The 24,353-nt window shown below is 40.5% G+C and overlaps 1 protein-coding gene across 6 annotated transcripts in view; it reads right to left on the bottom strand.

Moving 5' to 3' along the window:
• PTPRG (protein tyrosine phosphatase receptor type G) overlaps positions 1-24,353 on the bottom strand; it is a 610,478-nt gene that overhangs the window by 88,550 nt on the left and 497,575 nt on the right. For 2 of the 6 annotated variants that reach the window (XM_038410554.2, XM_038410556.2), the window contains exons 11-13: positions 21,323-21,372; positions 17,797-18,586; positions 8,554-8,686 (exon numbers count right to left, since the gene is read on the bottom strand). In XM_038410554.2, the coding sequence (XP_038266482.1) occupies positions 8,554-8,686; positions 17,797-18,586; positions 21,323-21,372 (973 nt within the window). Of the gene's footprint in view, positions 1-8,553; positions 8,687-17,796; positions 18,725-21,322; positions 21,373-24,353 lie in introns of all 6 variants that reach the window. The other 4 variants (XM_043518167.1, XM_038410555.2, XM_043518168.1 and 1 more) reach the window with 3 other exon arrangements.

The following is a 24,353-nucleotide window of genomic DNA, read 5'->3' as shown; positions in this document are numbered from 1 at the left end:
CAACATGATGAGGTCTAAACTAGCTGTTTCCACTCAAGAAAGAAATCTTGGAGTCATCATGGATAGTTCACCAAAAACATCCACTCAACGTGCAGTAGCAGTCAAAAAAGCTAACCGAATGTTAGGAACCATTAGGAAAGAGATAGATAATAAATCAGAAAATATCATCCTGCCACTATACAAATCTAGGGTGCACCCACATTTTGAAAACTGTGTGCAGTTCTGGTCGCCCCATCTCAAAAAAAGATCTGTTAGAATTAAAAAGGTACAGTGAAGGGCAACAGAAACGAAGAGGGGTGTGGAGCAGTTTCTACATGAGGAGAGATTAAAAAGCCTGGGTCTATTCAGTTTGGAAAAGGGACAAGGGGGAAAATATGACAGAAGTCTGTAAAGTCATGACTGGTGTGGAGAAAGTGACTAGGGAAGTGTTATTTACTCCTTCACATAACACAAGAACCAGGGGAAATTAACAGGTAGCAGGTTTAAAACAAACATAAGGAAGTACTTCTTCACACCCACAACACACTGTCAACCTGTGGAACTTCATTGCCAGGGGATGTTGTGAAGGCAAAAACTATAACTGTATTCAAAAAAGAACTGGATAAGTTCATGGAGGATAGGTCCATCAAAGGCTATTAGCCAAGAGGGTCAGGGATGTCACTTCATGCTCTCTGTGTCCCTAGTCCCTGATTGCCAGAAGCTGGGAGTGGATAACAGGAGATGCATCACTTGATGATTGCCTGTTCTGCTCATTCCTTCTGAAGCACCTGGCATTGGTCACTGTCAGAAGACAGGATACTGGGCTAGATGGACCACTGGTCTGACCCAGTGTGGCCGTTCTTATGTTCTTAACTTTAAGCATACATTTCAATCTCATCGACATCAGTGGAATTTAATCATGTGCTTCCGTCATGTCCTGATAAAGGATCAGCACCTGAGGTGTTGCTGTAACACCATATCTGCATCTTACTGTATGTAAGTGGTTGCTTGAACAGTTAATTTTTGAATTAATCAGAATCTAGTGGGACTGACGTTTTAGACCAATCTTAATAAGCAAATATTCTGCACATCTAGAATGATTGGGCATTTACTAGGTTTGAAAATGGCAATTTGTTTCACAGCAAACCGAGCAGTAAAAACAGTTGCTGTGTTCAAGTAGCTAGTTTTCAAAGTTCAATACAGCGCAACTTCAAAATAAGGTTTTTAATTAGAAGAAGAAAGTATTGTGGTTATTCCACTTTAAGGACCAACTGCATGCCAAACTAATCTAGGAGGCTGGCAGAAAGGGAAGCCTGGAGAATTCTGCAGGTTTTATTGAAAGCCATTATTAATAGTGGCTGTGCCAATGCAAATAATATTTTGTAAAATAATAAATGGATCTCTCAGGTGATTGGCAATGAGAGAGAGACTCTAGGGCAATGACTGAAATCCACCTTGGAAATGTTGAGCATTGTTACCAGCTGGATTGAGACCACCACTCAGCTTCTTGTGGACAACTACTGACATCACAGAAAAGAGCTCTGATTAAAATCGTTTCCTGGACAATTCAGCAGAGGCACCAAGAGCTAAATTACCCTTTCACTTCTAGAGATGGCTGTCCCTCCAGAAAGGTGTTTTGATTCATTTTGTCAGGGCAGCGTGGGAGAAACTTGTAATGCTATTGCCCATACTGCGCCTATTCTGTGGACAGACACAAAACAAAACATGGGCCGTCTAACTTCAGAAAAGATTAACTCCAGACCTGAACTTGGCACTGGGCTATAGCTCCATAATGGCCCTTTAAGAGGATTGAGGACTCAACTGCACTCATGTGAGATTTGGCCTGATTCCTCAGTGGGAGACAATGAGTTAAGTCATCTGACAAGGCGTCAGGTGACCAGGAGCTGGGTCCCTGACCGAAGTGGCTGCTGGGTCTGTGTTCTGCTGCCACAAAAGGGGCAATAGCTGTGAAAGAAGGTGCCACTGCTGAAGAGGCCGAAGAAGGGAAGCTGCTAACAGAGCGCAGTCGCAGGGAGAAGAGATGATACCCTGCAAGGGGTGGACTTTTGGGATCTAGCCAGAGAGCCAAGACACTGTAGTGACTATCCAGAGGACTGGGAACTGTTCAGCCAGTCGTCTGCTGAACTTCCCAAGCCAGTGAGAGCACAGGCTGACTGAAAAAAATGGATCCATCCCCCCTGAATTTTGGAAAAGATTGGATCGGTACCAAAACCTTTCAGCTCTGGCCCTTCTCTGTCCAAAACGTCAGTACTCAGTGCCACCAAGATGGCAGGCAACATTTTCAAAAGTGCTTCAGTGACTTTTGAACCTACATTCCATTTTCAAAAATGACTTAGGTACTTGGAAGCCTAAGTCCTATTGACTTTCAGGGAGACTTAGATACCTAAGTCCCTTTTGAAAATGGGACTGGGTGCTTTTGAAAATGTTACCTAAACTCTTCCAAGAGTGAGACATTCAGTAGAGACAGGAACATTTTTAAGTACATTGAAAGTAGGTTCTCTTATTAAACTAAACAAGCAATTTTAGAAGTGCTGTGAATTTGCAATATAACAGCAATATTCACTTTTCAGCAAAGTACATCAGACAAAATACAATATCATGGGTACTCATAAGAGAAAACCCATAAAATGATCAAACAGCAGCTCCACCACTAGTCAGACAGAAATCTCCCTCACTTCCAATAGGTTCCAACACAGGCTGTAGTGTAGAGTTCAATATCGAATGGTAGCTTTCCTAGAGAATGTTCATTAGTAGTGATAATTGTAACAACAGTACTTGGCTCTTACCTAGCACTTTTCACCTGTAGATTTACAGACGAGACTAAGTGTTTTATCACTAACACACCAGTTGGGAACAGGCCTGGCCCTGAGATATTAAGGGCCCTAATCTTGCTCTCACTGAAGTCAATGAGATCTCTGCCATTGAGCTCGAGGGTACTACTATCAAACACTCAGTGGTTTGCACAGGGTCACACAATGAATCAATGACAGAGTGGGAAAGAGAACCCAGATCTCCTGACTCACTGTTAAACTCTATAGAATGCTATTAAAAAAACCCACAGAAAAAAAGTTCCTATCAAACTTTTGCCCAAGGAAGTTAAAATCATTTCCCCCCAAGCTACCTCAAAAACCATTGATTACAAACAAGCACTGCAAGCTAGCTTTGCTCTCTGAAAGGCAGCAGCTGTGTTGCTCCAGAAATCCCTCCTGAATGTAAACATATTAGCACTGTATAAACAGCTTGATTTAATAAGAAAGGCAGTACAACGTTCCTGCTTTGTCTTCAGGATCACAACGTTGACATCTGCAATAATTCAAAGGTGAATTATGGTATCCACTGTAAAGAGGGGAAAAGAAAACTCTCAAGCTATACTTGTGAATTCATTTCCTCCTCTTAGCTGAAAATGAGAAATGGATATAATTTAGTTCCTATTTAAAAATTGCTGTTGGCTAAAACTCTAAAATGTTAATTGCTTCTTAATAGTGTCTGCGATTTTACCCTTTTTAAACCGTTCTCTATGGCATGGTATTGTTTTGAATAAAGGCACAAACAAAAACATCTGACAGACAATAAAACGTTACCAGTCACACGAAATACCATTTTTTTCACTGTAAAGCTCAGAGACAAGAACTCATTGCATGTCTAAATATGTCATGTGTTCCCAGAATGTAGCCATCTCCCTTCTCCTCTATGAAACAAACGTGCAAAGAGCATTCTGGCATCAGCATGCAGAACTAGTGACATCAAGTATCCTGCTTACCTTCACAGTTCTAATGATTAATAATACCAGTACCACCATACAGAGGTTTAATCTGCAATAGAGTTTATCGAAATCAGCTGTGTAACCATTAACATGTCTCATGCCATATCAGGGACAGCATGGTACACAAATTGGTTTGCTGTATGAAAAGTTAAGTGTACAGTCTCTTGCTCACACACACACACACACACACACACACACACACACACACAGAGGTCTGGAGACTAAAAGTATGGAATATTTCGTTCAATTCTCAAAGCACAGAGAAAGGGAACCTATGCACACATAAGCACATCCAAACCTTTTGGTTTGTTCCCATCAGTACTTCTGTGACTAGCAACCGACTGTCTAGATATCATTCCTGCACACCAGTGTGAATATATTCATGACTAGACTCTCACCTTCCTTCAGTATTCCTATGCTAACTGTCACTGGAACACATACTTTATTTAGCAGGAGTGGGGTACTACTAATCCAAGCACAGTCTGAATAAGCACTGTGCTAGTTTTCCTTTGCCACTCTACTAATGCCCCTCATTCCAGGCATAAAACAAGTGATCTTGTTTTAGACCTTGTGTGAACAGACATTGCAATCACCATGTCCACTAGGGCTAAAGATCACATTGCCAAACTCATTTTCAAATGTGAATAAAGATGTGAACCAAGGTATACAAAAGTGAAATGTTAAACGATAGACTTCTCATTCCTCCTACTCCAGCAACCAGAGGTTCACACTCAACACCAGTAAAGTTTCAAGCCAATTCTGTTATAATACAAAGATTGGGTTTCTGGTTGTCCTGTGGATATCTGAGGAAGCTACCAGCTCGTTGTTTTGGGGTATCAGACAATGGGATTTTTTTCAGCCTCATTATGCTAACGTTTTATTTGCCTCTATAATAGTGCAAAAAACCCCACAAAAACAAAGCCCGCTTTGCACTGCAGCTTCATTAAAAAAATGTTAAGACTAAGAAAATGAGTGTAAAAAAGAGGCCAAATTTGCTGGATGTATGTTGCAATGTCTTTTCATGACTTCAGATGGTAGCAATGCTAGAGAGAATAAAGTGACCTCCTCATTCAAAGATCAGTCATGTCACAGTCTCCATTTGTCCAATCTCCTTCAGGCAAAGGGAGTAGGAAGCACAAATTGCCCCTGCAAATCAAGAATCTCATACAGAAGTGGGACAAACCACTCTCAAATATCTCCAACTGTAAAGATTTTCTACTGAATAGTATATTGAAGTTCAACACTTCAAAAGGTGGGAAAAGCTTAGAAAAACAGAGACTGTCGTCCGCTCTTTCAATTTTCAAACTATTCCCTTCCATCTACATAACATGAAACATTTCATATATAGAACATGAAATGACAATTGCAAAGGATCAGAACAGAGTTAATTTTGTTATATATATTCATGAACAAAAAAATCTAACTCCTTATTTAGACCTCTAGATGCTAGGGCATCAATACAATACAAACAACCAGAAGGCTTTGCTCTGCTTCAATGTTCTATTTATGTCACCTCTGTTCTCAAATCATCTAGTCTCTCAAATGCCCAAAAGTGAAAAAATCAAGTTGTTTTACCCTCAAAATGCATTGCTAAAGGGTAATCCATGTCCCTTCTGAATTTTCTAATTCTCAGTAGGAGTTTCCTAATGCTTTTCTCACACAAGAACAAAGAATCGCTGGACAGGAAAAGACCACTTGGACCAACACGCCTGTCCCCTTGAGGGTTATCTTTTCTTAACAACTGTTTTTTGTGCTTATACTTCAGTAGCATGTTTCTCACTCTGAAAAATCTGTCTCAAACTCATTTTCATGCTATTTGCTTCGATGGCCTTATTTAGCAAATTATTCCATATGTTGCCCATTTCACTTTAAGTATTTCTTTCTGAAGACCCAGTTTATCTTAATTTCCTAACTTTTAGATTAGATTGCGTGGATGGTTTTATTTTAAATGCCCACCAATGTAAATACATTATTTTTCCTAAGGAAAGTGAAGAAACTGAAAAGGGCACTCAAAATGAAGTGGAACCACTTCACTGCCAATGCTCTGTACAGTCAGAAATATCATGGCATACAACTGGTATTATAGCTCTTGTTAATTCATCCCAGAACCCTGTTTGCCTTTCTTATTGCACTTGTATCCTAGTTTCATAGCCTCAAGGATTTTCATACACAAAATTTTAAATTAATTCCTACTCGGTATATATGGCATGTCTGTTAACATCTAATGTGTACCCTTCTGGTTTGGTTATTGACTTCAAATTTGTTATTTTATATTTGTTCATAAATACCTTTAGACTGCTAATCATATCCACATATTTGTGCTTCATGTAGAGGTCCAAATGTATATTTTTCATGTCTAAAGTAATATTGAATCTCCTTGAGTTTTCAGTATAGATTATATACACTGAGAGGCTATCCATTATTGTGAAGGGGTATAATGTCTGGTTTTCATAATTCTTATCAATCTGTTAACAAATGGTTTATTACTCATGCAAATTATAGAATAGACAAAGACTAGTTCCTGTGCCTTTATGCTATCAAATAAGTAACTGAATTTCAATTAAAGTCTTTCCCCATGTTTCTTCCTTGCTCTATGTAGGTTTTTGTAAGTACTGAACAAATAAAATGTTTCAAGTGACTTTTTAGGAGAGTTAAAGGATAACGTGTTGAACCTCAGTTATATTTTAATTTTAGTCACCTATAATATAGCCATCTCCATTAAAAGCATTTACTAACGGTTGCTCTATAGATATTGGTGATGAAGCAGGTACTGCAGTTCCACTGCATATATTAGAGAAAAGTTTTGCTACTGCTTCAGCAAATCCAACCCTAGTTTTCTCAATTACTCCTCACAGTGCATTAGTGAAATTGTACCAGAAGTGCCAACGTTTCCCAAATAAAGGATATAATCTCCCAGCACCATGCACCCGTTTTCCTGGATGATTCCTATTACGATTTTCTTTCAACCTCAAAGGCTTTTTTCTGAGAAGGGCCTTTTTAATCACTGTGAGATAAATATTACCCTCTATCATACATATTACCCTGTAGAACCCCATTTACTTAAATGGTGTTGCATGGATGAGAAATTTGCCTCTTTGTTTGCGTATCTGAAGGACAAATAGGACAGATTTTAGAAAAAAGATGTGCAATAAAAGAAAGGCCAGCTACAGGGGGTGCCACTGGAGTCTTTACAATTGAATCTTTTAACTAATTAATGTTAGTACTGTATTCACCATAGCCTCATAGTAATGTTAATTATTTGCATCTGTTAATTGAAAAGCTTTTAATGTGGAGCACTGTTGCCTATTTATTAATATTTTTTGAACTTTCCAGATCCATCAAGTTGGCCAATTAATCATTGCTTAAAGATGGTTTAGAAGATAGACTGGTAGTCCCATAAATTGGTTCTTTATGGAATATGATTAAAATGCATGGATTTCTAATGATACTACCCCTCCCATGCCCTATTTAAACTGTTTTTGAAATAAACTATTTGTATTAATCAATATTGACATTTGTACTGGGTTAATCCTTTGTAAATTTGTGCTCAACCATTGAAGAAAAATGGTTTAAAAAGACTAACAGTGAAAACTCAAGTTCTTTTGATACAGACCCAAACCAAAACGAACACTGATACTACTGACATCAGCAATAAACATTGCACCCAAATCCAACACGCTGATCTGTACTAGAACCCTGAAACTGCCTTTTCCCACTTCCCAGCCTTGGTTACTCCATCTAAACATCTGGGTCCCCATGACAGCAAGTGGGTCTGAAACCCCTGGAGCTCTGGACTGGGATGGCAAAGATTTAACCAGTAGAGACCTGCTGTTTCTTGGCCCTGCTATTTAAACTTTTCCTTTCTGGACAGATGCTCCAGGGCTTTTTGAACTAGTCATCCCTCCTGTCCTTCAGGATCCAGATTCTCTTCTAGAAAAGAAATGGTAAATTCCACAGCAGAAAAGCCCTGGGCCTCTCCTCAGAGCCTGTCTTGCACAGAAGTACATGTTAAGGTAAACTCTAGCAAATAACTTTATCTCAACAGAAGACAAAAGATGCTGTGGCTTCAGGTACATCTAGAAAGATGTTTTAGAATCAAATCTGTTTTAGGTCTAAAGTGAGATGAGTTTAGTGATGCTAAACCTAGTTCCCTCATGGAGGAGCTATCATCCCCATCATTAAAAACTTGGCCTACCAACAGGATCTCTTCAGAAGAGGCAATCTAAAGGGTTTGTTTTTATTGTATTTTATTCACATAGGCTTTACTATGTGTTTCATTACAACAGTATCTGGGCCCCTCACTAATATTACAGCGCTAATCCGCAAAACACTACTATGAGGTAGACAAGGATTATTGTCCTCATTTTACAGATGGGGAAACTGAGGCACAGAGCGCTTAGGGAATTGTCCAAGATTATACAGGGAGTCTGTAGCCAAGACAGGCGTAGAACTCAGAGCCCTGGTTCAATGAGCCTTTTTCACAAGACCATCTTTCCTGAAGGTCAGGATTTAGGTGCATTCTTACAGCTATTTAATGAGAGGTAATTGAGGAAACACTAGTCTATGTTACAAGTGGTTTTGGCCATTGCTACCACTAATCTCATTTTCATGACACTAAAATCAATACCTGAGACACTTGAAATAGTTAACGAATACAGCTGTCTTAACACCTCTAGAGATTCTAATGTATCCATCATCGTCACAGCCAGTAAAATAAAAATTACAGGGACACTAACACTAACACTCTTTTAAATCACAATCAGTTTCCAATGTAAAGGAAACGGGCTCACCTCCAGTAAACCAGCACAGCAAGAAGAAGAATGAGGCACACAAAGGTCAGAGCTGACACCACAATCAGAGGGATGATCCATTCCATTTTGCCAGGAGAAGGTCTGGTTGCCATACTGGAGCTATTCTTGTCTGCTGTACAGTAAGCATACAATGAACATAATCAGTACCAGTAAATAGAATGATGCTACAATGGCTACATTTATACACAAAATTAAAACTGCCATCACTCCAGTTTCACATGATGTGAGCAAATAATCAGAGAATGGACCTTCAAAAAAGCGAGTCAGTCAATCCTTCACTTTCATATAAGCATTACAGCATGAAAGTGTGGTGCATATACAATGCATCAAATGGATTCTACTACTGTACCTAGTTCCAATCTTAACTTTACTTACTCACAATTTTAGGGCCAGATCCTGCAAACTGGATCCAAGCATTACTTTTACCATCATAAGTCATTCCCCCTGCTCAATGAATTAAGAGCTCTGCTTGGTAAGTAAAGTTTGCAGGTTCATGCCCCTCGTTTGTAAGTGCTTTGGGGCAGGGAATGTGTCTTACTCTTTTTCAAAGCTCTATGTAAAATTTACTTTAATGTAAGCATTATTGTAATAACTGCACGTAAGAAAAACCTCAACCCATTATCAATCCAGTAGCATGTCATGATGCTTGGTGAATTGTTAAGGTCTGTTGAGTTAGTGCATACGAAGGTACTTTTAGAACATTGATTATTGAAATGGGTGGACAGATGGATCCTGTTGCAATCCACTGTGGAAACCCTTACTTCTCAGGTTTTATACAAAATAAAACTAATGGCAAGATTCTGGCAGCTGATATCAGGATGAGTCAGCAGAACTAACACTTGGATGATAGGGCCTTGCATACATGAAAATAGAGGCCTCAGTCAGGTATTGGGACCTATTGTTCTAGGAACTGTATACACATATAATGACAAGAGGCACCCCCTCCCACAATAACTTACATTTTAAGGACCATTCCATATTTCAAAAAGCCCTCTAACTTGTGCAAATTCACAAACTGTTGAAAAGTGAAACTTTTTTGCACAATAGCTTAAGTGAAAAATTATTGGGTGCAGTTTCTGTCATTCATTTTGCATTCCTCAACAAAGAGCCTGCGGCTGTTCCACAAATGTCAATAAGAAGCAGCAGGGTAAGGAAGACTGTAAATGGCCTCAGATCAGAACAAAGATAGAAAAATACACACTTGACTTTTTGTTTATTCCCTCTCACCCCTGCCATGTGTTTTCTCTGACTAGAACAATTCCATGCCCTTGTTCTGTACTGTATTATCATCTCTTCTGAAACAGCAGCAAATCTTACTAGAGAAACATAATTGCCTTTTCACCATAGGTAGGCAAAATACGGATAATTAGATGTCACATAATATGAAGTCATACTCTATTTTAATAGCATTTAGATTGTACTCCTCCATAGGCAGGAGTAAAATTCAAACAACATGGAAGTAAAGGTTAATTGTAAATGCTTTTGCCAGACGGCTGAAAATAGAGCAAGACCATAGGCTGCTGCAAGCCCAGCAAGAAATCTTTCTAGTTTTAAGAAATAGGCTGATGGAGGTAATGCCCTTTGGCAGGCAAGCCTAAATGAGGAGCTAATCAGAGGGATTTGGGGGGGAAGAGAATGTGTACTGAGTGCAGAACTGATCACAAGAGAGATGAGTAGCCAATATCATTCCTAGTCTCTAACCTCAATGAATAAAGGTTGCAGAGGGCACCGGCTTCGTGCTAACTTGTCTCAGAAACATTATTCACAGTTTTTATTTAGAACTTGTGTCTGCTATACATTAAAGCTTATAATCTATTTCACATTGTATGCTTTAGTCATTGCAATACACTAACAATGCACCACTATTAAGATATTTGATTTCATTTAGTAGTTGAAGCAAGAATAATCTTTTCATCAGTGGAACTCAAATTGCTTTAAAAATAATTAAGCATCACAACTCATATGGGGGAGGGGAAAGGAGTACTACTGAGTGGTAGAGAAGAGCAAATTAAAACATATGGTTCATTAAAATTTACTAGGAAAGTGAAATACCACCAGGAACCCCTTGCAAGAGAGCATTTTACTTCTTTCCTACAAGGTGAGTGTTCCATACATGATCCTCTCCTTATGCTTCGGCATAAAAATGTATATTTTTACATCCCTTAGTAAACCCATCCTCACAGAGTTTTGACACACCGTAATTAAGTACAATACTGTAATATTATGTTTCTTTTATTTATTCTACTGGGGAGATTGTGCTTATCTGACCTCTCATACCTGTCTTGCCACGGATGTGAAAAGAAGAAAGAGCTCAATATGTCAAAGATAGCACAATTCATTGATGCTGATGGCTGAGGCTGAGATTCTAAGTGGAAATGGCAAAGCAACAATCTGCCACTAGAGAGAAAAAATCAGTTTCTTGGTTTTGAAGAGAAACTTTAATGTTTTTAACTGCTTAAGCGATGTTTGGAGTGAACTGAAATAAAAACATCAGTGAAAGTTGCTATAAGATGAGTGTTGATGCTAGAAGACTTTAGCAGTACATCTGGACTGCCAGCAGGTGCCTTCTTCGGTATAGGGGAAGAGAAGCAGATTAAAAGACAGCGTGCTGGGTAACAGGAAAAAAATGTTGAGGAAATGATACATTGAGAAGAAAGATACAGAGCTTTATACTTCTCTGCACTCGGCCTTTCAATCTTTCATTTTTAAACTGAGAACACCGAGCAGTGGTAGAGCAAATAATGTATCCTTGTTGTAACTGTGCCCAGGATATGCCTTACTTCGGCTTAAAAAAACAAAACAAAACAAAACCATGGACAAGGAAACTCCAATGTTGCTAAGAAATGTAAACAGTTTCCAGTGGCATATGTCATTGTTGAATTAATTCAGTTTGCCTTTTACTGGCTTGGAATTCATCCCAGTAGGAAGACATAAAAACTATTATAGCATATCTGCTTCAGGAAGCCCTACACAACATGTGTTCAGGCAGTTCAAAATCCACTTTTCAGTGTGCGGAAGGGTGTAGGTAGCCAAAACAATCACTGTCTTGAGAAACACTTATTCAGCACTTTCATCTATTTCAGGACCTGGCACAGGAAATTGGAGAGAGAGAGAGAACAACAAAGGGTGCTTTGGCATGGGGATTTACTGACAAAGGTCAATGGGAGAGAAAGAAATTCTACAGTCAGAAAATTCTAGTCTCTAAAGCTTTCTCCCTGAGAATATAAAAATGTTTATTCTCCAAAAGTAATGCCACTTGTCACAATAAGCAACAGTTGCTGGTAACATATTACCTACCTTACCTATGCCTTGCTAAAACTTCCCCTTTATCATCCCTTGACACCGCATAAACCTCCAGCGTAGACAAAGTTCTATTTGTTATATAATTTTAGATACAGATAACCAAGATAATAGATATGTTCTGAATCCAACAAAATGTCATTGTTCCAACAGAGCTGTCTCATATCATCCACTCATTCAAATGAAAGGCAATTGTCAGTCTTTCCTTTGAGTAAACGAGACTACAAGCTGATTCAAAATGGTCAGTTAATAGTACTCAAAGATAACGTCAGTCATTCTAAGTGTGGAAATGTGAGATGTTTTTAAAAATGTTATCATGCTGCAATTTTTTACTTATTTATTTATAGGCATTTCTTCAGTGCTCATTCCTATTGACTCCTATAACACTTAAACGTGTCATTTCATTATTTAATAAACTAATGTTGATGACCCGTAACCTATAAAGTCAAGTCCTCAGGATTCACACTGTTCTGAATAAGATCTCCTTGTGTAATCCAGTTCTTCTATTTACCAGCATTCAAACCCTATTACTGTATGCTTCTACAATTTGCCAAGCAAAACAGCTCAAGAGTCACATGAAAATACAACTTAATAATTCTTGCACATATGGAGAAAGAGAATTACACAGATGTTTAATTATCCTAATGAGATTATCCCCAAAAGGCTTTTGTAACCTCAGCCCTGGTGAATATTGTTCTGAAAACCAAAGCACTGAAGTCCTATACTGAGACTAAAAAAGGTTTAGCGTGCATAACATGATCTCACTATAAAGCCCTCTTGTGAGCAAACTTGTGTGAAGCTTTGTAACCCCATAGGGAATAGGGAGGAGTTCCTATCAAATGGAATCCCACGGGGCCAGGGTCTAGATCTATATTGTTTTCAAGCTATGCTCATGACCCAGTCTAAAGCATCAACTGGAAATATGTTAAATTTGTTGATGACAGAGGTGGAAAGTGAATACATTATCTTGTATCAAATAGTATTTGTTTAAGCTTCCAACATGGCAAATCAAAGTTCTGTTGATTAATAACAGCGATTGCATGTTAAGACTGAATCATGCTTTTTTGTGCAGAATACCACTGTAATTGCAGTTGCTTCTAATTTCCAGATTTAAAAAATCCTGAATAATTCTGAACAGCTGTGTATCTTATAGTTGCAGATCAAGATACAATTAGGCAAAAAACACAATAGAGAGGGATGAGTAAAAAACTGAAACAGGAGCATGTGAGCAAGCACTCGATAGCAGAAGGAACCATTAACATTGGCCAATAACAGCAGACAAGAGGGGGCCAATGCCATTCTGAAAATAATGACATGGCCCCAGGAAAAGTATGTATATGTGCGTGTGAAATAAGCGCCAAAAGAAAATGAGCCTTCCTGTACTAATTGGTCTCTCTTTCCCCATAATTTCTCATGTGTTCCTATTCTCCTCTAGTCAGCTGTGATTCCCTCTCAGTTATCTCCTTACGCACTGCTAATTTGGTTCCCTATAATTAATTTTGCAAGTGTACATTGTTATAAAACAATGTTCTACTCTTTAAAATGATACAATTTTCCACTCAAAAACCCCATCAAAATAACTTGACAGCAAATTTTGCTTTTCCGGTTCACTGTATAAATGAAAGTATCCAAAAAAAGCTGCTTTGTCCTCTAGAGACCATAATCAACTGCACAAACTTTCCTTTTTGCACATCTTGGAAGCGCTTTGCACATTTTTTTCACCCGTACTACTTCTCAGCAATGCTTTAAGATACTTCCTCCCACACCCGTCACCTAAGGATGCTAAGTTTCACGAACTTTGATCTAATGACATGTTTATCTCAATGTTCCAAAAGCCACTTAAGGCCTGCAAACCATTAGCTGTGACAGTTGTGTTTGCTCATGCAAGGAGTCTCATTGAAGACAACTACATGCATGAGCAAAGGACAGTCTCTTTGCATGAATGAAAGGTTTGCCAGGATCAAAGGAATAAACGAGGTAGTTTTTAGGACATTTGAGTAGCATTTTGGGTGTGAATGGGTGTGTTGTGTATTGACATGTGTACTTGAAGACATAATTGAGGGAAAGCTAAGGTGAGTTTGCATTTAGTGCTGGGAGTGCTCAGTTTCACTGTCATGCTTCTCCATAGTGGAAGTCCATTCTACAGCCTAAACCGGGTTGGGCAAACTTTTTGGCCTGAGGGCCACATCTGGGCATGGAAATTGTATGGTAGGCCATGAATGCTCACAAAATTGGGAGTTGGAGTGCGGGAGCGGGTGAGAGCTCTGGCTGGGGTGCGGGATCTGGGGTGGGGCCAGAAATGAGGAGTGGTTCCCGGCCAATGGGAGCTGCAGGGGCAGCACTTGGGGTAGGGGCAGCGTGTGGAGCCCCCTGGCTGCCCCTATGTGTAGGAACCGGAGGGGGGACATGCTGCTGCTTCTGGGAGCTGCGCAGAGCAGGGCAAGCCCTGGACCCTGCTCCCTGGCTGGAGCACCTGAGCGGGGCAAGCCCCGGACCCCGCTCCCCAGCGGAATCTCGAGGGCTGGATTAAAACGCCTGGAGGGCCATAGTTTGCCCACCCCGGCCTAGATCCAGTTCCTGGGAAAGTTCCATCTCCTGCACTTGCTAAGTACAAAGTTTCATCACCCCAGTCAGAGTGTAGTGGTCAGGGTTGTAGAGTAAGGGGAAAATTATCTCTCCTCCCCCGTGACTGCAGTGCTTATGACCCTCCTTCTCCAGCAAGGGCAGAGCAGTGTACTAAGGATCCTCCTGGGCTAAAAACGTGGGGCATCGGTGCACTCAGCTCCCACCTTTGACGTGGGAAAGTTCATTAGAGAGTTCCCCACCCTGAGGCTGGGGGATGCCATAATACCCATTGCTCCACTTTCCTCTCACAGGAGCAGTAGGGGACTTTCCTCTCAGGTCCTCGCTCAAAAAAAAAAAAAAAAAAAAAAAGGGTATTCAGTTGTCAAAGGGCTCCCTCCCCGGGTTGCACAGAAATGTTTCCTGGAAGGAATTTATCCCAAGATTCTTTCCTGGTAGGGCAGGGTGCTCAGGAGTCCAGGGCCCATCCCACTCGCCTGGGCATTGCCTCTTCAGCCTATGACTCCCCTCCCATTCCTCACCCCGACCCCCTGTGTGCTCTATGTGGAAATCAGAATAAAAAAAGGAAAGCTTCTAAAGGTGCAGAATCTCTTGCTGAGAGCGTGGGGAGCTCTCTCCCTTTCCTCTTCCGGCTTGAAAGAGCCAGGCGCCCTCAGCCATTTCAGTTTCAATTATCTGAACGTACTGAACAAATTCCTGGGGAACTTGCCCTTAGCAACCAACCAGTCCCTGAAGTCCCTGAAGGAGGCCACTGGAACAAAGGTTCACATGATGACACGAAGGAGGACTTCACTGAGGAGATGCTGAAGGATAAGCCTTTTCCTCTCAGCCGAGATATACAGATATATAAAGGGATTCAGATTCTAAGTCTTCCATCCCTCAGGACTATGACAAACACTGCAAAACTCCCTCAAGACAGCAAAAAAGAGTTGGTCCTTCCCAAAGGTTGACTCAATGGTCACTAGGTTTGTGACAAATCCTCTGGTGTTGTTAGAGACTAACATTTCCCCCTCAGAGCTCAGGGACAGAAAAGGGGACTCTACCTTAGGAAAATGGTGTGAATTGGCCCTTAAAGGTCTCTGCATGTCCCTCAAGGTTCACCTTCATGTTTCCTCTTCTGCAGATTCAAGAACCTAGAAGCTTAACACCATCTGCCTATGAAGTTGAAAAGAAGCTAGACCTCCCCCTGTTCTTGAACGCATTTGTCGTTGATGCCACCAGAGACTCAATTAAGATTCCAGCCTGGGAGATGGCAGGAAACTTTGTCACTCATCACTTCCTCTGGCTAAGACCAGGGTCTGGAGACTTTGGCTCTAAAGTCTGACTCACAGCCCACTCCTTACAGATATCCTGAGTCCGAACATGAAGGACACACCTGATCCCAAGATGTCACTTTCCTCATGCCAGCATGGAAAAACCTAGAACCCTATTGGCTGCAATTTCTATAGGCTGACTGTCCTTTTCTTAAGTCTCCAGGAAGATCCATTACATGTTCTGTCTTTCCAGATAGACAACCGTCTTTCCCACAGACAACTTCCAAGTGAACAATGCCCACAGACCTGATAACTGATTAGCACAAGCCATGCCAGACTCTCTGGACTGCACCTGAGCGACTTCCTCTCCTCTCTCCTGAGATTCCTCGAGGCATATGGGCTCTCCGTGTGTCAGACAGAGTGGGAGCAAGCCATGTCAGACTAGTGAATCCTATCCATAATAAAATATGGCTGTGCATTAGCGTTTTCTCACCTTCCTCACACACTGCAATGGGTCCCTTCTTTTCTTAACTCCCCCCCCTCCACTCACACCCCAGAAAAACTAATGTGATAACAAACCATATGTCCTCTGATGGACATCGGAGCCATCTGTCCATTTCCTCTCTCATTTACATTACACTGGCAGTAAGCCATTAGGCTCTTTGCTAAAGCTTGCACAAAGGACATGAAATTTGGACATTCGAGGAAATCAGGACATTAGGTACTGCTTACTAGGGGGAGGGAAGAACCCAATACCTCTATTCAAGAGGCAGATTTGCCTTCACAGAGCAAGCCACGTGGGCTCAAAGTGAGATTCCACTGTGCCCAATTCTTCTGACTTGAGCTCTGACTCAGCACTGCAAAACGTAGCCAGAGCGCACACGCTCATTCCCGACAAAAAGCAGACATGGCAAGGTGGGTCTTGCTGGCTGCCTGCGCAAATGTTTTAAAGCATGTATGGTGGGAAGAGCTGACTTTGAAGAAAACCACCATGTGAAACCACAGAGTAGAAGAAAGAAAGCTAGAAAATCAGCAGAGCCTGAGTAAAAAAATGTCAGCAAAACGGAGGTTAGAGCATGACCGCTCCACTGCTGCTAATCTGTTTTCTTGCAGAACAGTTCGGAGTCGCAGCATTAGAGTCGGATCAGCATTTCTATAACAAACATCATTAAAGGTTGGGGGGGATGATTTTTTTAAAGTTAGCCATGAAAATTGATTCTGAACTGTAACTTAGCATAAAAGGTCTAGATTTTAATCTTTATAAATGTAAAAGAAATAAATATTTAAGATGCTTTTTCACAGTATTCTAACTGCACAACAGCTTTGCTGGAAAAACAAAATTACTAAACATACAATAGTTCTGCAAAATAAATAGTGATTTTTAAAAACAAACAAACAAACAAACAAACAAACAAACAAACATTTTACAGTCACTCAGACAGTCATCTCAGTAAGAAGACCAAGGTAAACCCTGTAATTGGATCCACATGACACTACCTGTGCAGAACCCCCTTAACTTCCATGGACACTGTGAAATGCAAATGGCCGTCTATGTGGATCAGTCTGGAGGATTGAGGCCTGTGAGTGTGTGGTGAGAAAGAAGCCAGCCAGGTACGCTGGACCTAAGCAGCGAAAACCTTATGCATAAATAAAATAACTTCATACATATGTCACAAACTTCCTATGAAAAACAAATATGCATAAGACAGCGGCCATTGTTCAAAGATAATTTCACAGTTATAGTTAGCTATATTAATTTCTAACAACAAAACTCCTAAAGCAGCTAACCATATTGGAGGCTAATTTCTTGCTAAACTTCATTTTTCAGCTAGAAGCAGACATTTTTAAATGGAGGCTGGGTCATTTCCTAACACAATAACCTCCCTCCCCTTGGTATTCCCCTCCCCCACCCAGAATTCTAACATCATTTGTGGGCTGAGTCCTGCACTGATTTACCCTATTGCTGCTAATGGGATCATGTGGGGTGTCAATCAGTGAGGAATCTGGTCCCTATAACTTTTTCAATGGATTCTGAAATAAGGCAGGAAACACAGCTCCCACTCATCCCTCCTCCAGGATCACTCACCTGGGTTAATGGTGATAAATCTGTTATCAGATGGATTTTCTTCTGGAAACCTGCGGTTGTTGGGAAAAGCTTTTCTTGATGTTGTCTCTGGTCCCTTTGGGATTTGCCCTACATAATGTTCATTTGTGAATGCTGGTGGCACTTGGGTGGAGGGCAGAGGTTGGGGCTGAGTGTCTGTTTCAGTAACCCTCTCTTCTTCAGGACTCTTATCTGTTGGGAAAATGTTTTGCTCTTGACCAGGTATGGTTTTATTTCCTTCCTCCTCTACAGTTCTATTAGGGGAAATGGTCGTTAGTGTGGTCTCAGTGTTATTTTGTACCTCGGCAGCCTCTGTCACTGCACTCTTCTCTTTCTTTTCTGAATCCTTTTCACCCTCTTCATCATGTTCCCTTTCGCCATCCTCACTTTCATTCTTCTCATCCTTTTCTCCTTCCTCTGCTCCGTCATTGTCTTTTGTCAGAGCGGAATCACTGTCTGGTCCTGGAGAAGATAAAGCCTCAGGAGTTGTAAGCACTGGCCTAACTGACTGTTTGCTAGTAGAAGCAGCACTAGGAAGGCGGGTTGGCCACACAGTGCTAGGAAAGGAGGAAATACCGCCACCACTAAACCCAAGGCCGGCAAGCAACGTGCTGGTCACCACGGAGGCCACTGTTGCTTGGCTTCCACTGGATGAAGGTCCCATTCCAGTTGCCATTGAAACAAAGGAGAAAGGAAGACCAGAAGAAGTCCAGGTAGAAGATCCAGAACTGATGGGAGCCATGTCAGCTGAAGAAGCAGGAGAAGCTGTAGGCTTGAAGACACCACCAGAGGGGACAAGGGAAGAAAACACACCAGAGAGAGTGTCAGTAGGGGTACCTGATATGCTACCTTGGCTCTTTTTTCCTTTTGTTTTCTTTTTCTTTCCAAACACTCCATTCTGCCCATTATTCTGTTCAAATGAGACAAGTATATTTATACAATCTGGAGTCAAATCTACCCACAAACAGCACAAGCATTTAAAAAGTCACAAGGCAAACGACACAGATTATGTCTACCATGCATTCAAGTGTGATCACAGACCACGTACACATACTTGAGTTAGCTTTGATATACACATACTGTATAACCCCACGTGGGATCCTGGGTAGGTACCTGAGCAGCCATGCCGTGGCTTCACGGCTGCTGTTACACAAGTTCACTTTGATCTAGCTAGATCAAAGCGATCTCGAATTATGTCTACACCAGCTGCAGTGACACCTCTCACTGCAGTATAGACATTCCCAAGAGAAGCAAACGTTCTCGCATTTGCCATTTCCAAACAACAATTACAGCAATATCTCATTACTCTTATCTTTGTTTTATACTCGACCTCTCCCCTTCCATAGCGACTTTTGAAGAACATTTCCTTTTGGGAGGTGGGGAGGGAGTATATTTTTAAAAAGTTTAATGACTTTCACTATGCCAATTCTCGAAACCGTAGACTAAAAAATGTTTAAAATGTGAAATCACGTACATATTACCTTAAAATAAAAGCAGTGTTGCAGCAACGACTCTAATGCCCCTAATTTTGTAATAATGGGCCTGGTTCCTGCAATCAGATCCAAACATGTGGCATCCTTTGCTCTCACAAAGAGCCCTCGGGTCCTTCCATACAGATCTGATTGCAGGATCGGGGGACTCAGTTGCTATTCTTTCCTAATTTTGTTAGTTACCCTGCACAGGTTGGCACTATTCTGCTAAGGTTTGGGACTATGGCACAGCTTGGCATCATCATCCTTCAAAAGATCTCAACTGAGACCCTGACTGTGCACCCACACAGGGCAGTACAAGGGCATACAGGGCCTCCTTATTGCCCTGAGCTGGCTACCATCATCACCAGCCCTTAGTCATCACCATAGGTTTCTTCTACCCATCCTGCCCAACTCACTCTGCCCTCACAACTCACCGGCCAGCAGAGCCGGGGGAGGGGGGGTTGGGAAACGGGGGAGAGAGCAGCAAGCTGTTCCAGGAAAAGGGCTGGCACAGTTTATTTCCCCAGTGCAGCTAGAGGGAAGCAGGGGCTGAATTGTGACCCAGAGTTGCAGCTACTCGAGCTATACTGCAAGGTGATCAGCAACCCTAAAATGATCAACTTTGTACACATATGATCTATCCAGAATAAAACCTGGCTAAACATTTGAAAACCGTTAGATGAATTTCGCTTTTACGGTTGCTGCCTGTAGTGGTGATCACCCTAAAGACACTGAAGTTCGCTGATTTGTCCAAAGACACAGAACAATTCTGTGGACGAGCCAGGATTAGAATTTAATTCTGTGCTCAGGCCACTGGACCATGCTGCACTTACACTTCATGTTACCAGTTCAATCAACAAAAATAAAGTGGAGGTTATGCTGCAAATGCATTTATGAGGGTCAGCAAACATGGGTAACATAGGCACTGATCTGAACCTTCACCCAACCCATAAAATGTCTAAAACCCCAAATATTTTTAGAGTTTTAAAAGCTTAGTACATTTAGTCATAATACTTCTGCATCCCCGCGCTATTCCTGGTTTCAGCCAGGCCAGGAAGTTGAAATTCTGCAGAAAAACAAAAAAGACTGCTCTCATGTTCTTTCTGACCCAGCTGCAATCACAAAGAAGTGGAGATCTCAAGGGAGAGTCTGTTCTTCTGAGATCTTGAGTTCAAACTTTAAATAAGCATCTGAACTTCTGGATGCTTATCAATCTGAACCTCTATAGCTTTGAGAAATGTGCTTTTCTCTGGCATTCGCCGTTAGTCTCAGAGCTGAGCTGAAGAAGTAAAGTTGGCAGCAGATTTTGTACATCTAGTACATCTCTACATTATCCCTGAAAAATGTTAATCATTCTTGTTCAAGGTCTGTGTTACTGGGATATTACCATTCAGAATGGGACTGAGTGAAACCATGAACAAAGTACTTAGCCTAATTTCTCTAATAGGAATTCAGTTCATAAATTTGATTGACATTACAGCACTGTACATAACTGTGTTCTTTCAGAACTAAAACAGCATTTTTAAGTAGTGTAAAATATATTCGCTTATTTCACTTCCTGGGTTTTGGAATATGAAATTAGAAGAGCTGTTGAAAGTTCACCTTAGTTAATACTTACAGCCTCAAGTAACATGAAATAAAGAATTAAAATAAATAATTTTATAAGGCCTAATTTACACAAAAGTAGATATTTCCACAGCATTGGAAGACTGCAGGTGCCATATGCCAAACTACTGCCTGGTTCCTATTGCATGAACCTCTGTTCATTTAATTATTAAAAGAAATTAAGCATATTCTCAGTCATCATTAGGATTACATATTTTCTCTCCAAAGAAAGCTTACAGAATCATGAAGCTGTAAAGCTATTCCATGTGTGGAGACAGGCAATTAAAGCTTTTGCTCAGGATTTAAATAAAGTAACACCCTCCCAAATCACTGCAGTAGATTTACAACATTATGCTGCCACCTGGTGGGTATTATGACACAATTTACAACTGCTTTTACATTTGCTGCACTGATTTATGTCTACTACTTACCACTCCTGTTTTAACAATTCTGGTCCCCTCGAATATTCGAGTAGTGTTAGCTGGGAAACAAAGAAGGATAATTTTTATGTGGGATATGAAGCTGAAAAAATGCAGTTATTCTTGATAAACAATTTCTCTGAAATTAAAGGCGTCTAAAAATGCCAAAACCTTGAGAGCCATTGCTACTGATTCTTCAACAAAAAAACTTCAACAGAAAAACAACACAGACTCCAACAGGAGATGGCTGAATTGGAATTAATTTGCAAACTGGACACCATTAACTTAGGCTTGAATAAAGACTGGGAGTGGATGTGTCATTATACAAAGTAAAACTATTTTCCCATGTTTATTCCCTTCCCTCCCCCCCACTGTTCCTCATATGTTCTTGTCAACTGCTGGAAATGGCCCACGTTGATTATCACCACAAAAGTTTTCCCAACCCCAACCCGCTCTTCTGCTGGTAATAGCTCACCTTACCTGATCACTCTCCTTACAGTGTGTAAGGTAACACCCATTGTTTCACGTTCTCTGTGTATATAAAATCTCCCCACTGTATTTTCCACAGCATGCATCCAATGAAGTGAGCTGTAGCTCACAAAAGCTTATGCTCAAATAAATGTGTTCGTCTCTAAAGTGCCACAAGTCCTCCTGTTCTTATTGCTGCTGAGTGTGCCTAGGGATTGCTATAGAGGAAACAGTGGCTGGTGTGTAAGATGGTACCCACAGACCAGTAAAAAAATGTCTGAAGTGGCCTGATATGTACAACCAAATCCAAATTCTGGTCCCAACTACTCCAGCGTAAATTGAGAGTCAGGCCAACATTTTCAAGCTAAGGTGCCTGAAGTTATTCATCTAAATCCATATTAGTGCCTAAATATGGATTTACAAGCCTCATGTTAGCTACTCAGCTTTGAAAATGTTGGCCTTTGCCTACTGAGCCATAAAATATATGTTCTTACTCAACCACAAGTTACGTGAAAATCTATGGCCCAGTTATGCAGCAAGTCAGACTAAATGATCATAATGTCTACTGACCTTAAAACATATTCATATGAACATCATTGTTCATCTCAACTTAGGCTGATACAAATGAAATCAGTTTCCAGTCCCTGGTATTCAGAATTAATATTAGAGTGGCTAAATTTAAGGAATTGAGTTTGTTGTAAGCAATTATACATCCCTCAAGTTGTTTATTTGTGTCAGTCGGGGAGAAATGTATTCCAGGTTCATTTGTCATGCAACATGTTGTGTATTGTTTGTAATTAGGTACATGTTTATAGTTTGTTTAGCGTGTGTATGTGAGTGAGCAATGTTTCAAAATAAAACTTTAATAAAATACTTTAAAACACTGCCAGCCATCACGAAACAGGGTTTTTCTTGTTTTCTTATTTATTTATAATGACTAGTTTATAAAGGATGAAGGAAATATAAATTGTACATCATCTGCTAGACAAATTAAATTACATATTAACCATCCCAATGTATTGTCCCGTCCCTCCCACCTCCCCACACACAGCCCACCAACCTGAGTGTCTATCAGTTTAAACTTCTAGATGAATGCAGGCTAGCATTAGCATAAACAACCAAACAATGCCAACAAGCAAGATACAGTGTGATAAAACTTCTGAGGAGTTATTTTAAAATTTAGATTCTGGAGCCAGTGTAAAATTGGAAGAACTTGCCCTACTTTTTTGGAGGGGGGAGGGGGAATGGCTAAGGAGGGAAACACATCACCATCTGCCATTGCCATACTGGTGTGTGTGTAGCCTCCATTATAGATTTCTTCATGTAATTGGGAAGCTGTCCAAAGGCTCTTTTGCCTATAATCAAATGCGTATCATGGTCAAGTTTCCGTGGTTCAGTCTCTTTCACCCTTAGCTTAAAGAGCTGAGATGAAAGGTCCCCAGTACACAAACTTCTGATCCTGTTGGGCACTTAAAACAAAGACCAAAACTTTCCCCTCAGATCCACAGAGTAGATCCAGGTGCTCAGATACCTCAGTGAAGTGTATAGTATACATTTATTAGATATTAGATATGATACAACCTCCCTCTCCACACTGGGGATAGATGTGGCACTTGCAGTGACAACATAATACTGGAGATAGGATGACTAGATGTCCCGATTTTATAGGGACAGTCCCGATATTCGGGGCTCCGTTTTATATAGGCACCTCTTATCCCCCACCCCCGTCTCCATTTTTCACACTTGCTATCTGGTCACCCTAATCAGAGGCAAAATCGGCACCTTGTGGATCTGAGAAGTGATCGTGACCATTGCCTGACTTTTCATAGACAGTTTCAGCTGTTAAGGATTATCAGATTAACTATGTTAGAAACCCCCATATTTCTCCAAAGGTCACCCTTAAAAATGTCTCTGTTAATTTAATGGATAACTTCTGACTCAAGTGATTTAAATCTTTGCTTTTTCTTAGGACTAGGATTTATAATTTTTAAAAATTAAGTTGTATTCCTGGTCTCAGACTTATCACACTACTCAGAGTAATTGAAGTAGAAATGTATGAGAGCTGAGAGTTTGACAAGCTATTTTTGTCACCAATTTAAAGTATCTTGGTTTTGTTGATCAATGAGACTATGTTCAGGAGTAAGAATCCGTGCACATTGTTGTCTTGTAAGGTTACAGACACTAACCAGACCTATGCTATGCTACCTTTGATTTATTTTTTAAATTAGGTAGCTAGAGGCTGATTTTAAATAAGGTTACATATATTTATATTCAGTCAGATTTCTAAAAGGCACTGACAACCATGCTCTAAACTCAGATACAAAATTTAAACATAATTAAACAAAACAAAACAAATTGGTAAAATACCAACAAAGGATTCTCACAGCCATCAAAGCCAAGACCACACTCATCACAAATCTCCTTCTCCTGAAAAACCTGGGCTAATAAAAAGGACTTGCTGTACGCTCCGGAGATCATCAAATCCAAGTTCTAAAGGATCACTCAGCGGGAGATGGAAAGTAATTATAGAGCTGACAACCTATCACTGAGAAGAGTCTGCCAATGAGCCCTTCTC

Source organism: Dermochelys coriacea, chromosome 7, assembly GCF_009764565.3.
Source record: "Dermochelys coriacea isolate rDerCor1 chromosome 7, rDerCor1.pri.v4, whole genome shotgun sequence".
Taxonomy (NCBI): domain Eukaryota; kingdom Metazoa; phylum Chordata; order Testudines; family Dermochelyidae; genus Dermochelys; species Dermochelys coriacea.
This window is presented reverse-complemented; position numbering and strand designations above follow the sequence as displayed.